This window comes from Urocampus carinirostris, chromosome 9 (assembly GCF_059441175.1).
Source record: "Urocampus carinirostris isolate Australia breed hairy pipefish chromosome 9, RoL_Ucar_1.0, whole genome shotgun sequence".
Classification (NCBI taxonomy): Eukaryota; Metazoa; Chordata; class Actinopteri; order Syngnathiformes; family Syngnathidae; genus Urocampus; species Urocampus carinirostris.
Window position 1 is genome coordinate 1933320 of NC_142357.1, and position 14976 is coordinate 1948295.

At 41.8% G+C, this 14976-nt stretch overlaps 2 protein-coding genes across 8 annotated transcripts in view; one reads left to right on the plus strand and one right to left on the minus strand.

Annotated features, from left to right (window-relative positions):
* Positions 1-7067, plus strand: part of atoh8 (atonal bHLH transcription factor 8) — a 76741-nt gene extending 69674 nt beyond the window's left edge. For 2 of the 7 annotated variants that reach the window (XM_088344149.1, XM_088344148.1), the window contains 2 exons: positions 2759-2887; positions 6450-6593. In XM_088344149.1, the coding sequence (XP_088200275.1) occupies positions 2759-2796 (38 nt within the window). In that variant the 3' untranslated portion in view covers positions 2797-2887; positions 6450-6593. Of the gene's footprint in view, positions 1-2758; positions 2888-6449 lie in introns of those variants that run through there. The other 5 variants (XM_088344145.1, XM_088344146.1, XM_088344147.1 and 2 more) reach the window with 4 other exon arrangements.
* On the minus strand, positions 2260-14146 carry tmem129 (transmembrane protein 129, E3 ubiquitin protein ligase). Its single transcript, XM_088344156.1, has 7 exons — positions 13841-14146; positions 11405-11463; positions 8347-8604; positions 6055-6215; positions 5803-5962; positions 4032-4104; positions 2260-2562 (listed from the first exon to the last, which is right to left on the minus strand). The coding sequence occupies exons 1-7, from the start codon at positions 14043-14045 to the stop codon at positions 2378-2380; spliced, it is 1101 nt and encodes a 366-aa protein (XP_088200282.1). The 5' UTR covers positions 14046-14146; the 3' UTR covers positions 2260-2377.
* Positions 14147-14976: the final 830 nt, after the last annotated feature.

Genomic DNA, 14976 nt, shown 5'->3' on the forward strand with positions numbered 1-14976 from the left:
GGGGTTTAAATACATCCCTTGTTTTACGTCTTCTTGAGTACTGCATTTGGGTCTGTATGACACTTCGTAACAGATAAAGCAATCTTCCTTAATGGGACATTGTGTATTACTCAGCGCTTCCTAGTGGTTAAAGACTTAATTTATCAAAACAAAAAACCCAATAAAGATTTGAATGATAAGGAAGATTACACAATAATTAATAACAAAGTTTAAATGCGACTTTTTTAAACACCTGTAAACAAAGACAATTGTATTTATTATACATAACATGAGGTTCACCTAGGGGAGCTGACATGATTTTCGGCAATCTTGCAGCCATGGGTACACCCAAAAAACAAGAACCTTGTAAAAAGCTTGGACGAAAAAATGGTGTGGGTTGGTCATTGTGACACAAAATTAACTCAAGTGAATTTGTTTACTGGTGATTAATGCACCTTATCAATATCTATATATTCAAATGTACTATTTTACCTAATTATTTCTTGTTTTATTCAGTTGTGGCCAAAATGTACCCATTCATCTCGCCGTTATACAGTCCCTACTCTGTTCTAAGTGGTGTTCTGATTTACTTCAGGATCCCGTCTGGACAAAGGACTAGTGAGAATTTTTCACAAACTTTCTGTTCCACCATTTTGGCAGCTAAATAATCATCAGACAACCACACTTGTAAAATCAATTACAGCCTTGTTCTATACTCAAAAGCCCAGAATATTCTGTTTTATTTGTTTGGTTGTAATAAAAAAATTACAACACAATTTGGTCATTTTTGGTATTCGTAGTTTGTATTCTCTGCAGCCCACGTTTTCAGTTGCACTACACAATACAGCGACATCAGTAGTCAAATATTACACTGTCTCCATTTAAGTGCTTACAAGTACCAGAGCGATGCCAAGCTTTCTATAATGAACTATAGTAGAGTCGGCTTTCCTAATGCAACGTGTGCTCCTTAAACTTATTGTGGGAAAAAAACCCAAAATATAATAATCAAACAGATGTTATACACTAATTATTTGTGTCGATTTAAACTTGGCTTTTATGGATTTAGAAAAGCTCATCAGATGTTTGACTTAAAAAGGCTACAGTAAACAACACCATGAGCAGGCGTTACCTTTAAACGTTGCACTGTACAGTAAGACCTCGGTTATCGCGGTTAATGGGGACCAAAACCACCCGTGATAAGTGAAAATCCGCGAAGTAGCGGCGCACCTTCAAAAAAAAAAAAATCTCATCTCATTATCTGCACCGCTTTACGACAGGGTTTTTATTTGCGCCGCACCGTGGGTGCCGTTCGGCCGCTGCGAGCGAGCCCCTAACCCGCGGCGCGGGTACTTTCGGGCAAGATACGCACGACACCGCGACAAGCCGAGCGGGTCGGGCGCTTGACAAGCCGAGCGGGTCGGGCGCTTGGCGCAGCGGCCGCTGTTAGCGGCCCACGCGCGCGCTACACGGCCCTCGATGGCCCGTCTGTCGGCCGCGGGGGAAAGGGGTAGCTGGGGGGACCTGTGGGGTTAGGGGGGGTGTTATGCCGAGAAATGAATCCCTGCCGAGAATCGCATCCCCTGTCGCGGGAGCGCGCACACGTCACTCCTGCTACTACAACCACTTCTCGGCAGGGATGCATTTCTCGGCATAACACCGTGCTCGGGTCGTCGGCCGAGGGGGATTCCCCAATTACGAGGTCCCGCGCACGTCCGCCGCCTTTCACCCGCCGCGCGCGGACGGCCGCCTGTCGTCGCGCCGCGCTACTGGGGTCGTCGGACGATCACGCCCGCCGCCTTTTCTCGCGTCGCGCTGTGTGACGCCGCGTCCGCCGAACTCGCTCCGTTGCGCGGCCCGGGAGTGACCCCCGCCACATTTTGTAGAATACGATCGCGCTTTAATGTTTAAATAAACGCGTTATATAGACTACGATCGCTCAATTGTTTTAATAAGCTTGCATTATTGTTTCAATATGCGTTCTATATAGAATACGATCGCTTTTGTTGGAGGATTTTGCACAGGAGTCGGATTTGGGCACAACACCGGCCGCCTTATCCCGCGTCCACTGACGTTCCGCCGAAAAAACCCGCAAAAAGTTAAAATCTGCGAAATAGCGACGCTCCTCCCCTAAAAAAAAAAATGTAACCATTAGAGACCACGAAGCTCTGAATCCGCGAACGTCGAACCGCGAAGTAGCGAGGTCCCACTGTATATGTTTTCTTTTTGCCCGCTTTCAAGTCAGAAGACATTGAGTGTCATGAGGACAAACGCTTCACAATGTTAGTATAAATGAACACCTTTTATAAAATGTTCTTACCACATTATTTCAAGTATCCCAAACCAATATTCATTGCATATGTTGTTATTCGTTATTCAATTGTCACCGAATGTATGTGTTTCAGCGTACCAAACAAACATCAAGTATACAGAATTTGGCACGACAGGTGGGGCAGCGGACTCTGCTAGACAACCAGGTCTCGGGTCTTTGCTGGTCTTGTCGGCTGGCGAACCAGCGACCCAAACAGGACAAACACCACATGGGTCGGCAGAAACATTTCTCACATTCAGGCTCCATGTCACCTCCTACAGAACACATCAGTTCCAAAATTAGAACTGGACTGAAAGACAAAGTTTAATTATATCACGCCAGTTTTAGCTGACTTGCACTGGATCCCGTCTGTTGAGGATCTGACTTGAAGGTTCTGTAGCTAACATAATCAAGTTTGCATGGACATTCCCTTTTCTTATCTTTCTGATTTAGTCGTGGTCTGTGTTTCAGCTCAAATCTCGGCTATGAAAATGCTGGTCTACTTGTGACTCAAAGAGCCAAGAAGAAAGCTGCATGCTCGAGAGCATTATCCTACATTTGAGCACCTGAGCTGTGGAATGCTTTGCCCTCTGAGATAAGGTCCGCAACCTCAGTGGTCATGTTTAAATTTAGACTTAAGACACACACATATTCTATAGTTTATGATTGATGCCGACCTCATACTTTGTTTTCCTGCCACTTAATGTTGCCTAGCTAGTGGCTGAGTGAGGGAAAAGGACGAACCCGTATGAGCCAGCCGACCAGCACCTGTACTTTATACATGTAACCATATGCATTGACCAACTGTCTGAGATAGAAAGCTGTGTTGTTGCTGTTCTGAACTTCTTAAACAACTGCATTTATTACTTATGTTTATTGTTGATGTTAACCATGATTTGTGTATTGGTACCCAAACAAAATCCATGCAGCCTGACCATCCTGAAAGAGGAATTACCTCATGTATGGCCCTTTTTCAAGGTTTTTCCTTGCGCGCATAAAGATTTCAGGGGATGCTGTAATTGCGGCCTTTAGAGCCCTGAATGACTCTCTCTGATTAGGGTCAATACAAATAAATATGAATTGACTAGTTCTTGAATTGAACAACACCTCACAGGCCTTGGACTGCAGCTTAAAAATATATTTCTTTAAAAGGAGAGTGTTACGATTAACTTTGCCCATCTTAGATAACAGATTTAAGATTCAGAAGAAAATGGACATCGACCCATGAGCCCAGAACTGTGCTACGGACATGCTAACCACTCAGCTGCCATGCCGCCCTAAGATAAAAGCAACCTAATTTTTGAAAAATAAACTTAAATAAACTAAATTTTTTAACATTATGTGCCTCTCGTTATGTTTATTGCGCGGTAATCTAATTTCAACATGTATTTGATTCATGTTCTGATGCTCCTCGATGATTTATTAAAAAAAGATCATATGCTTTCAGGGCTTGGAACTAATTAGAGCATTTACATTCAAAAAGCACTCATACAAATATTTCAGGTTACAAAGCTACTCCCAGAATGAATTAAATTTGTAAGTAGAGGTACCACTGAACATGGTTCCTACATTGTGGAAATTCACTTAATACGGGTCTTATGGAACGGAATAACTGCAAAAATCGAACACATCGTATAACATTTCAGTTCCTTGTCGTGTGGTAGGAGGAGGACATAGGTTTTTTTGCTAACCATTTAAAAGAGCGAGAGGTAGGCCCCACCCATATTAACACACACAAACTTACCATCTACATGACAGAGTCTGACCAACTTAGTAGCTGCTGGCGCCTGCATACAGCCAATACATAGCTCAACTTCCTGTGTACGCACAGAAAATACATGCCTTGTTGATTTTTTTTATCAGTGTAGAATCTACACCAGGGGTCGGGAACCTTTTTGACTGAGCGAGCCATAAAAGCACAATTTTTGGAAATTTGTTTCAGTGAGAGCCATATAATATATTTAAAGACTGAATTCAATTAAAGGTGAGCATAACAAGCGTCTTAATTTATTATTTTAAATAATGTTGTTATAATATTCACCATTAATGCGACTTCTGGTGCTGCATGGATTTGCTGATGGTTTTGTAGTCTGGTTGGTACTCGGTGAGTTTAAGCTTCATGCAGGCATCGAGGCTTTCATCCGTTAAACGTGATCGGAGGTTAGACTTGATGTTTTTGAGATGTAAAAATGACTGCTCACATAAATACGTCGATCCAAACATTGTCAATACACCAATACTCACACGCCTCAGTGTGTGGTATGTGACTGGAAGCGCGTTCCAAGTTTTGAGAATCAGCTCGTCTTCGGGTTGAAGTTTGTTCATTTCTGTCCACATGTGCTTGCTCGCCAACTCCGCTTTCTGTAGTGCAATTCTTTCCAACTCTTCATTCAGTGATTTGAACTTGTTCATCCACATCTCTGAGGCCTTCAGGTCAGCCACTTCTGCTTCAAAATCTACCAGGGAGACGTCAGGAATGCAACTCAAGTCGGCTGTGTTTAGTGAACACTCGTTTGGATGGGTGGTGAACTTAAAAAGACCAGAGTGCTCACGAAATTCTCCAAATCACGCTTTGAATGACTGGAGGAGACCGGATGTGAAGCCAGCTAGCTGGTGGAGATCAAAGTTTTGAGTGGGCTCACTTGTTGTGCATGCCTCTGTAAACTCTCAGTTTTTCAAAATGTAGTAAGCGACCCGTTTCAAGATCCTTGATGAAGAGCTCCAGCTTGTTTTAAAAAAAAAACACACCGTGTTGAAGGGATAACACTGTATTTCCAACGCCTTGCATTTTAACGTTGAGCTGGTTCAGAGGTTCGGTAATATTCACGAGATAATAGAACTTGAGGAGCCACTCAGTTTTCGCTAGCTCAGGATGCTCGTTGCCTTTTGTTTCAAGGAAAGTCCGTATTTCGTTGAGGCAAGCCGCAAAACGGCTGAGTACATTCCCTCTTGACAACCAGCGCACATTGCTGTGCAAAAGCAGACCGTGCAAAGGCGGCATGGCGTGTGTCGAAGTGCCGCTTTACATTCGACTGTTTTATTGATGCAATTTTGTCATTGCAAATTAGGCATACCTCTCGACAAAGGCAAATTCTTCGGTCCATTCGTCCTAAAATGTACGATATTAATCATCTTTTTTTTATTTCGCCATCTTCTCCGTCGAAGGGTTAGCTTTGAGCTAATGACCAACGGCCAAGTGCCAAGGGACGCAAAAGGAGGCGTGTACCTGTGCCCCCAGCAACGGCCCAGTAACGGCCAACGAAGGGTGTTATCATCCAATTAAAATCATAGACAATCGCTCGTGCATCTGCAACTCTGCACAAGACATGAGCAGTAGAAAATCAATGGATGGATTTAAAAAAATATATATATATTTTTTTAAACCCAAATCTGCGAGCCAGATTTGCGAGCCAGATGTTATCATCAAAAGAGCCACATCTGGCTTGCGAGCCATAAGTTCCCGACCCCTGATCAACACTGTAAATCAACAGTATTAACATACATACATAGCGTACCTGTTCACTGGAGAGCCAGTAACGCTGATTGACTGCTACGTGAGCTCTGAATGTTTCCAGGAAAAGTTCACTAATAGTTTGGTGAATCACCACATTTGCAGAGTTCCTAATGGGTGCATGGAGCTTCTCCCTCAGCTCAGCGTAATCTATGGAGTTCAAACTTAGGTGGACAAATGTGTAAAAAATCCACTATTACTTTTGCAGCATTGTAGTCTTACCATCAATAATTAATTAGGACAAGATCAGTAGTACCTGATATGAAAAGGTTTAACAGCAGGGTTAATGCTGTGCACTTGAAGGGTGAGCAGCTGTATAGGAGAGGCTGAATCCAGGTTCAGCTGGTGCTGCCTGGACTCTGCCACAGTCACATGGCAGTCCCTCTGAGCAGCCATGTAGATCTTGTATGTCGTCACCTGCTCATAATGAAAGTACCATAAATTCCACACCTGCTAAAAATTTGCATGCGTAATTTGAAAACAAAATTGTTTTTTGTCTTTGTACAAGTCACACTGGATTTTAAGCCGCAATTTTCTGGGCCATTATGATTACTCACTGAACACATTTTCGGAGGGTAATTAGGATTTTTTTGCTTCCCTCAGTACTGCAACTGTGATTTTCAGGGTCATTTTTTTTCTTGTCTTGTACAGGATTTGGCGCTCTTCCAAGATCCAAGATGGCGGCGCACGCAAGTGCAGCGGCTTCACGGGCTCCAGTTCGTCTTTTGTTTTTCAGTCTCCTTTTATCCCTCATATTTTCCTTTTGACTCCATTCGCAAATACAATAACATCCACAACATCCCGAGTGATATACAGAGACCACTGGATCTCCCTGGGTGATCTGCCTGCCGACAACGACGGAGCAAAAGAAAAAGGCTGCCAGTCGGGCCTGGGCTAAGAAGGCGACCACACAGACCAGCGCTCCCAAGCATGTTCCTAACCAACGCCAGATCCATCATCCACAAAATGAGTGAATTTGAGCTGCGGATCGCCACCAACAGCGTCCGAAATTGGAGTATTTTTGTCATCACGGAGTCTTGGCTTTCCCGACGCCTCATTACAACTAGCAGGACGCACGCTTCACCGGCACGAACGAGACAGAGACTCCGGTAAAAACAGGGGTTGGGGACTATGCGCTACAATAACAGCCGAATCATTGACACACACTGCTCACTCGATATAGAGTTTCTAGCAGTATCGTGTAGACCCTTCTATCTACCGAGAGAGCTAAACTGTGGTCATTGTGCTTGCTTTTTACGTTCCACCAGATGCTAATGTTCCACTGGGTGCTAAGGTTAGCATAGCGCTAAATCTCCTGCCCGCTGCTATCAATAAACAGCAGCTTGCACACCCCAACGAAGCTTTTATCGTCGCCGGCGACTTTAATCGGGCATGTTTAAGGACTGTACTTCCCAAATCCATTCAATACGTGGACTGAGCAATTAGGAAAAAAAAACACTGGACCGTGTGTACAGTAAGATCAAACATCCAGTTGGATCCGCCCATCTCTGTCTGTCCATCACCCCCTCATACAACCCCCCTCCGGAGGAAAACAGAGCCTATACAACAAGGACAGTACAAACATCTTCTTTGTTCCTTTATCTCTTTGTTTTCCTTATATCCTCACTGTAAAATGTGGGACTGGAGTGCCACATCCAATTTCTTTGTCACAATATATCCCATGTTGTAACAATGACATTAAAGGTATATTCTATTCTATTCTATTCTATTCTATTCCCGCTGCTATCTGGTTATATCCCCATTGCCACCATTGTTATGCAATTGTGGTCAGTGATAAAATGTATCGACTGATAAATAATTTCATAAATATTGAAATGCATTTCCAATTTTGTCCGCACATACGGTGAACGTTCAAATTTCTGGCCAATTTGAGTTTTTTTAGGTGCGCCTTTAAGATGATTTTATACGATTGACTACAAATTACATTTAATGCAAAAAATATTCACTGACTGGGCTGTAGTTCAATGTCATGGCACCCTGGTGGAAAATGTTGTTTACAGGAACGGCGGGAACAGGACGTAAGTCTGATAAGATAACCAGCACATCCGGACGCAGAAAGGCCCCGATGACGTAGAAACGCTCGGTGTTGTTTTGAGTATTCCAGACATTTCAACACCCAAGGGAGGGGGTGGCTTCCTTGGCACACCCATGGGAGGAGTCGGCACGCCATTATGCGTGGACAAGATGGTCAATAGGGGAGAGCTAAAGGACTTCAGAAGAGGGCTTCCCAGAGACTCCAACGACACTAATTCGTCCGTTTTCGATGGAGTACACTTAGTTAAATTGTTCATGAAAGTAAATCTGCCCCCGTGTGAAAATGTCGGCTTTCTTGTTTATCTTTTCCCTCAAGAAACGAGCGTGCATAAATTGTTGGGTGAATGTGGGTTGTGTTTGGTTAATGGAGTCAGATAACTAATTCGAACAATTTGGTAAACGGTATATTTTATATTTAATTCCCAACAGTCTTATAGTCAAGTAACATTATCACAATAGCCTAATGTTATGAGACAATCTTGTATAAACAAACCTTGAGCACCCAACTATCAGTGATGATGACTCTGGCTCCAGGGTCTCCTGTGGAAAACTTGTCTATGCGTCTGAACTCTGTGTTGATGCTCCTGGCCACTGAGCACCAGTTGGAATACGGAGGATGCGCATGGGCCTGCAGAGCTCTGCTGATGGGGTGGTTGTGCCAGCGTTGCCGGTGCCAGAAGAAGATAACTGTGCAGCTGGCCAACAGGATGCACAAAGAGAGGATCACATATATCCTCCAGTTGACACTCATCTGAAGAAATAACATAATAACACAGTTTGCATGTTGGTGTTAACACACATTCTGTACTCAAACAAAGTGAGGTTAGATTTAGGAGTCAAACTAGGATTTAAAGTGCTTTTGCACAGACACATTCATTCAGATATGTTAAGGAAGCTGGTGACATAAAAAACACATCAGGATTCATACACATGGTTAACTTTAGGGGTGGGTGGATCGATCCAAGTATCGATATTATCAATACTAGTGCTGCACGATTTTGGAAAAAAACCTAATTAGGATTTTTCAGACCTGAATTGCAATTCTTTGCGATTTTGGATTTTAAAAGAAAAGCTCATTTACTGTGCTAGTTTTGCTGTTTTCGGGGAGAACATAAACATAGTGACATGCAGAAATAACTTGAGATGATGTACTTATAGACTGAGAGTATATAACTGTCTCAAAATATCAACTATATATGTACGAATAAAAACAGAAATGCAGTAGAATAGTCTTAATTGTCATAAAAAAGGACATTGAAATTGGAGGGCTATTCCTTCAGTGTAAGAAAACGATTAAGAGAGTTACACGGTAGAGTCTGGTCCCTACGACTTCTGCAAGGTCATTGTATTGATTAATATACAGGTCACAGATGCAGCGGTTTTCGACGAGTAGAAGCTCCAAGTCGTCAGCTTTATTTATAATGGATCTGGCTTTGATGACTATCTACGTTTGGCAGTGGTGGCCTAAGAGTTGTTAGCCCAGCTGTTAGCTTCCCCTTCCAACGCCACCTTAATCAATTCCCGGACGCAATAAAAATCCAGGGAGAACCCACTGGTGATCAGCTTACCTTTGCGCTTTTCGGACTTCCCTCAGAGTCTAATTTAATTGATGAAGTCATTTTCAATGTAACGAGCCACTAAAGCTACGGAATGTTGCGTTTGTTTTGGTGGCCCGTTGTGTGCCCGGCTGCTTGACTGAGCGCCTACATCAGCCTAGCCAAGTCTTGCACACAAGTCTTGCAAACTTTACCTCGCCTTTATTGGTTGGTGTCATTAAAACCTGCTTCAGATTGGCCGGCTCTGTTAAACCCCAAAATGTGAGAATTAATGTGGTATAAACACTCCATTACTCAAACTGAATCTTTAAAAAGAAAGCAGTGTTTTGCAGTTAGACTGCACTGCTTTACATCGCAATATCGATTCGATTTTAGTTAACCGCGCAGCCCTAATCATTACCAAGCAAGTACTTGGATCGAATCGATACAAATTTCCTGGGATTGATACTTCAAAAATAGAGCAGTTTTTCTCTCTCCCTCATATAGCTTCCTCGGCCACTCCCTAAGTTTATGCCAGTTTGTGTGACTGACGGCATACTTTTAACACCACTTCCTCCCTGGCCTGCTAGTGCATCAGCGTATGTCTAAAAACAGAATACATTTTACATGTGGGTCAACCTTTAACCTATTAATTAATGTTGCAGTAAAGTTCGCATAAAATCCCAATCCTAAGACTTACCCAAAGTAAATTGAATGCTGTTTTTGAACCATTTGGAGAATATGGACGGTTTGGGCCTTTTTGAAAGGAAACACTTGGAAGTTTTGTCCCAAATTGAAATAATCACTGCAAGTGCTCCTAACATTGAGTAATCTGGATCACACAGAATTACAAGGTTTTTAATTCTTGCCTAATTTTTTGTTTGCAATTAAATGCCTGCAGATGAGCGTAGCATGGGCATCTTAGCTGGAGAACAGACGAGACAATAGCTTGAAGCCTTACCCGGTACCAAGTCAAATTTGAACACAATCTGAAAAACTAAACTTTGTATTTTACTCATATTTCTAAGGGTAGGTTTAGGTGTTTCCGAAAGTGGACGGTTGGAGGTGACCAATTTACAACACCGAACCCTTTGTAAATGTGTATTTTCTTTTGACCAATTTTTTAAACATTGTAAGAGTGTTGTAAATGTTTGACTTCTCTTTCCAGAAGTCAAATCAAGGATTGTGCACACTTGCACGGAATGATGGTGGGTAAAAATTGACCAGGAATTGTGTTGCGCATGTTTATTTGCGGGTGAGATTCGAATACTCCCCCAGGAATGGCATAAAATTATGTTGGGAATTTCATTGGCTAACCAATACGTCATCATAAGAATCGGTTACTACTAGCAGATGATATTCGGAGCAACAGGAGGCGATCTCTCTTTCATAAGGCAGGCCCGTATAGGCTAATGCAGGCTGTGGACCGTGAAAAGAAGCCAGCAAATGGCCGAGAGTGGCGTCAATTGAAACTTGAACATCAGAGGTTAACGGCTATACTGGGAATAATTTTACGAGTCTGTTTATTTTGAAAGGGGAGTTTTGGAGCGAAACGAACGGATTACTACAAGTAACATTCAACGAGGCAGAAATGCTTTTAGGCAAATTTGTGATCTGTCGGCATTATTATTTGTTTCAGAGTAAATGTTTTACATGGTTGGATTCTCAGGATTAGTCTGGATGTAACAGAGCCATTTTTGCGGACATTCAACGTATTTGATGAAGGCCATGGGACGCAACTGGTGAGTTAAGCCAGCTGTATAGTTTTTGGGTATCTTCATTCAGACTGAATGTGATGTTCCCGTGATGAGCTCAAGTTTTGAAATCATATATTGAATCCCAAGAGTTTAAGCTTTCCAATGACGTGTGGCACGACATATTTCAGTGACTGGTGACATTGTACATACACGTATTTATTACCCAACAGTGGGCCAAATTAACGGTAAGGGCATTTGCCATTTTATAATGGATATTCAGACCAATGCTTTTTTTCCCTCAAAACAAAGAGAAGGCTACCTGATCAATAGATTTCAGGTATTTTTCCGGCGCAGCAACACACATTCCCATGTAGTAACCTGTGGATATGGACAAAATCAGCCTGTTCTTACAGCAAAATATGAACACCAGGACACAAAAAAAGAAGTTATATGCAACTACTTTCCCAATACATTACCGCAAGTCAGTGCAGAAAAAAAGAAAAGAGTTGTGAGTCATTTGATTAATATATTTATATCCAGCCTTGGGGTCAATGAAAGGATGCAAAATTAATCTCCAGAAAGTAAAAACACACTCAGTTTGAATTCAGCCGCTAAGTAAAACAAGATTGAAGAAGAGCTTCATGAAGCAAAAACTCAAATGAAGAAAGTGCAACTTTTTCAATTGCAAACAAAAGAGTGTTACTTCAAGTGAAAATATTTTAAGTGCAAAAAAACGTCAGACCTAAACGAAATTATGACATCGCTTGAGTTTCGTTTACATTTTCTCCTTTTGTCTTGAGCTTTCTTGGTTTTCGTTTGCGTTTCCTCGTTTTTAGTTGGAGCTCAGTTATTTGCTTCTGACTTTAGTCACAAATCTCAAGGGTGGGCAGATTTAGAGGGAACCTGTTGTCATCGGAGGATTATTTATGGGTGAATCCTTTACTATTGACCAGTGTTTGGAGCATTACTTTGAAAAATAGTTACTCACTGGTTCTTCCAAAAAGTAACTGAGTTAGAATTTGAAATACTCTATAGTAAAAATAACTATTTACTAAAAAAAATAGTAACTACTGTATTGCCGTTACTTTACAAAATATGTCTTTATTCTGATTAGAAAACATACTATAAATACTACAAAAATACTACCACATTTATATTATGATAATAAAATACTATTAAAGATATTACAGGAGAAATACAAATACACAACTACAGTGATATTAAAAATATGCCGAAGAAATACTACAAAGAGACTAGCATGAAAAAATGTACTAGAAAAATAGCACCACAGTAATACTTTAATAAAAAAATACTTGGACATAAATATTACAAGAGAAATACTAAAAAAAATACTTCGACTGAATTATTCAGACAGTTACTGCAAAAATACTACAGATATACTACAACAATTGTATAATGGAAATACTACAAAAATACTACTGTAAATACTACTACGAAATAAAAAACTGTAATACTATTGAAATGATCTGCATTTATATAGCGCTTTTCAAGTCAAGACTTCCCAAAGCGTGGGTTTCCTCCAGGCACTCCGGTTTCCTCCCACTTTCCAAAGACATGCATTTCAGGTGAATTGGCCTGTCCAAATTGTCCCTAGGTGTGAATGAGCGAGTGGTCTGTCTGCCTGTGTGCCCTGCGATTGGCTGGCAACCAGTTCAGGGTCTCCCCTGCCCACTGCCCGAAGACAGCTGGGATGGGCTCCAGCACCCCCGGGACCCTGCTGAGGATAAGCGGTGCAGCTAATGAGATGGGAGATGAGATGAGACTTCCCAAAGCGCTTTACTGTGTGCTTCATATTTCCCAATAGCGGCCGTGCAGCCATGTAAGGCGCTAACCTGCTTATTGGGGGTATTAGGGGTTCAGTGTCTTACCCAAGGACTATTAAAAATACTACAGAAATACTACAAACATTTGACACCGTAAATACCACGTAAATTCATCTAGAATAATACTACAAAAATACTACAAAAGAGCTAGGAATCAAATGGACTGAACCATTTCAAGGAAGTGGGAGTATTTCCGAAGCTACGTTGTTCATTTTTGTCCGTACCCTTTTTATAATTATTATTAATCTAGCATTTTTTTATCATATTCAAGCTTACCCTGTCCTTTATGGAAGACTTTTAAAAATGTTATCTTTTTTGGGGGTGCTCTAGTTGAATTTGTGGGTGCTGGAGCACCCCCAAAAACAAGCTAGTTACACCTAAGAACAGACTTGTAATTTATTGTTGACTGGGTGGACTTGGATGATTTGATTAAATGGTTGTTCGAGGAAAAAAAACTATAAATGAGACGTTGCTGTTGCTACCGTTACTTAGTACTTGAGTAGTTTGTCCACCAAGTGCTTTTTTTCTTTTCTTTTTGCGGTTAGACGATCGCACTGCTTTAGAATAGAATATAATTTACTTTTATTGTCATTCTTTGTAACCATGCACACGAACGAAATGTGGATACACCTGACCTGTCTAGTTAAACTGTAGCGAGCCGGTGCAGCAGCAGCCAAAGAGGGCGCCGCCGTTTTAGACCCAACTGCTGTGTTGAGAGTCATTAGGTGACCAAACCCCCCAATTCCAACCCTTAATGCCAAGCAGGGAGGCAATGAGTACCAATGTTGTAAGTATATTGCAATTACTCACGCAATTATTTGGCTGACAACTTTTTACGTCTACTTGAGTCGTATTATTCTGAAGTAATAAAAATGAAATGCTTTTTGATCAAAGTGTGTTTTGTACAGTACCAAATGGCAGCGCTGAGTGGACAAGCAGGGTAGTGCTGCTCCTTTTGACGTGGTACAGCACAAAATCCATGTCTTCACTTCCCAACCAGGACGAAAACAGGTTTTGGACAGTCAATCCGGCTGAACGAAACTCGTTGGGCGTAAAAACGAAACAAAGGGAGAAAACGGCGTAGGCTAAAGTGAACGTTGACTCCGGATTTGTCATTTTTGGCCAGTTTTACATAAAATGTGGCAAGACTTCTGCTACTACTTTTGCTTCCGGGTAGTTATTCTTCGTTGCGCTACACGTAAGAAAACAGGATTTTACGTATACTGCCCCCTTTCGTGTTTACCGCGAAATAAGGGGAAAACTAATCCCACGTCTTCACGAATCCATTTTTTTAAGCACGATTATTCATACCTGTCAACCTGTACGTTTTTGCCGTACAAAGTACGTTTATGATGCATTTTGAGACGTGGACAAAGGACTTTCCAAGACACTAATAACATTTAAGTTTGATATGGTAAAGCAGGGGTGTCCAAACTACGGCCCACGGGCCAACCGCGGTCAGTTTTTATTGCCCCGCAGCAAATTCTCAAAATTGGTTGAATATGGCCTGCACATGGCGCTTGAGCACATATCTGTTGCACTTCTCAGTTTTAACACTGGATGAAGCCAATAACGATCCATGCATTTGGGATACCCTGAACTGGAAAACATTGGAATCGTGTTTTCTTTGCTTATTTAATGAACCTTCTTGTCATTCATTTGAACTGTCATTGAAATTCAAAGTGTATTACTGTGTAACTTATTCTGACACAAAATTGATTGTTAATTCTAAACCTTATCAGTGCAGATAAACGTAGATTTGGCTACTAAAAATAGGAGAGGAGATGATCGGCTATCAAACTGAAAAATAAATAAAACATCCATTCATCCATCATCTGCACCGCTTATCTTCAGTAAGGTCGCGGGGGTGCTGGAGCCCATCCCAGCTGTCATGGGGCAGTGGGCACGGGACACCCTCAACTGGTTGCCAGCCAGTCGCAGGGCACACAGGGACAAACAGGTCACTCATTCCCACCTAGGGACAATTTGGACCGGCCAATTGACCTGACATGCATGTTTTTGGAATGTGGGAGGAAACCAGAGTGCC

Bases quoted from the DNA above. Each gene is read 5' to 3' on its own strand.
- tmem129 (XM_088344156.1), bottom strand. From the start codon at position 14,045: ATGACAAATCCGGAGTCAACGTTCACTTTAGCCTACGCCGTTTTCTCC. The intron at 8,605-11,404 runs GTAGCCTTCTCT...TTATTTCTTCAG, and splicing joins ACCTGAAATCTATTGATCAG to ATGAGTGTCAACTGGAGGAT. The intron at 6,216-8,346 runs GTTTGTTTATAC...CATTATGAGCAG, and splicing joins CTGATAGTTGGGTGCTCAAG to GTGACGACATACAAGATCTA.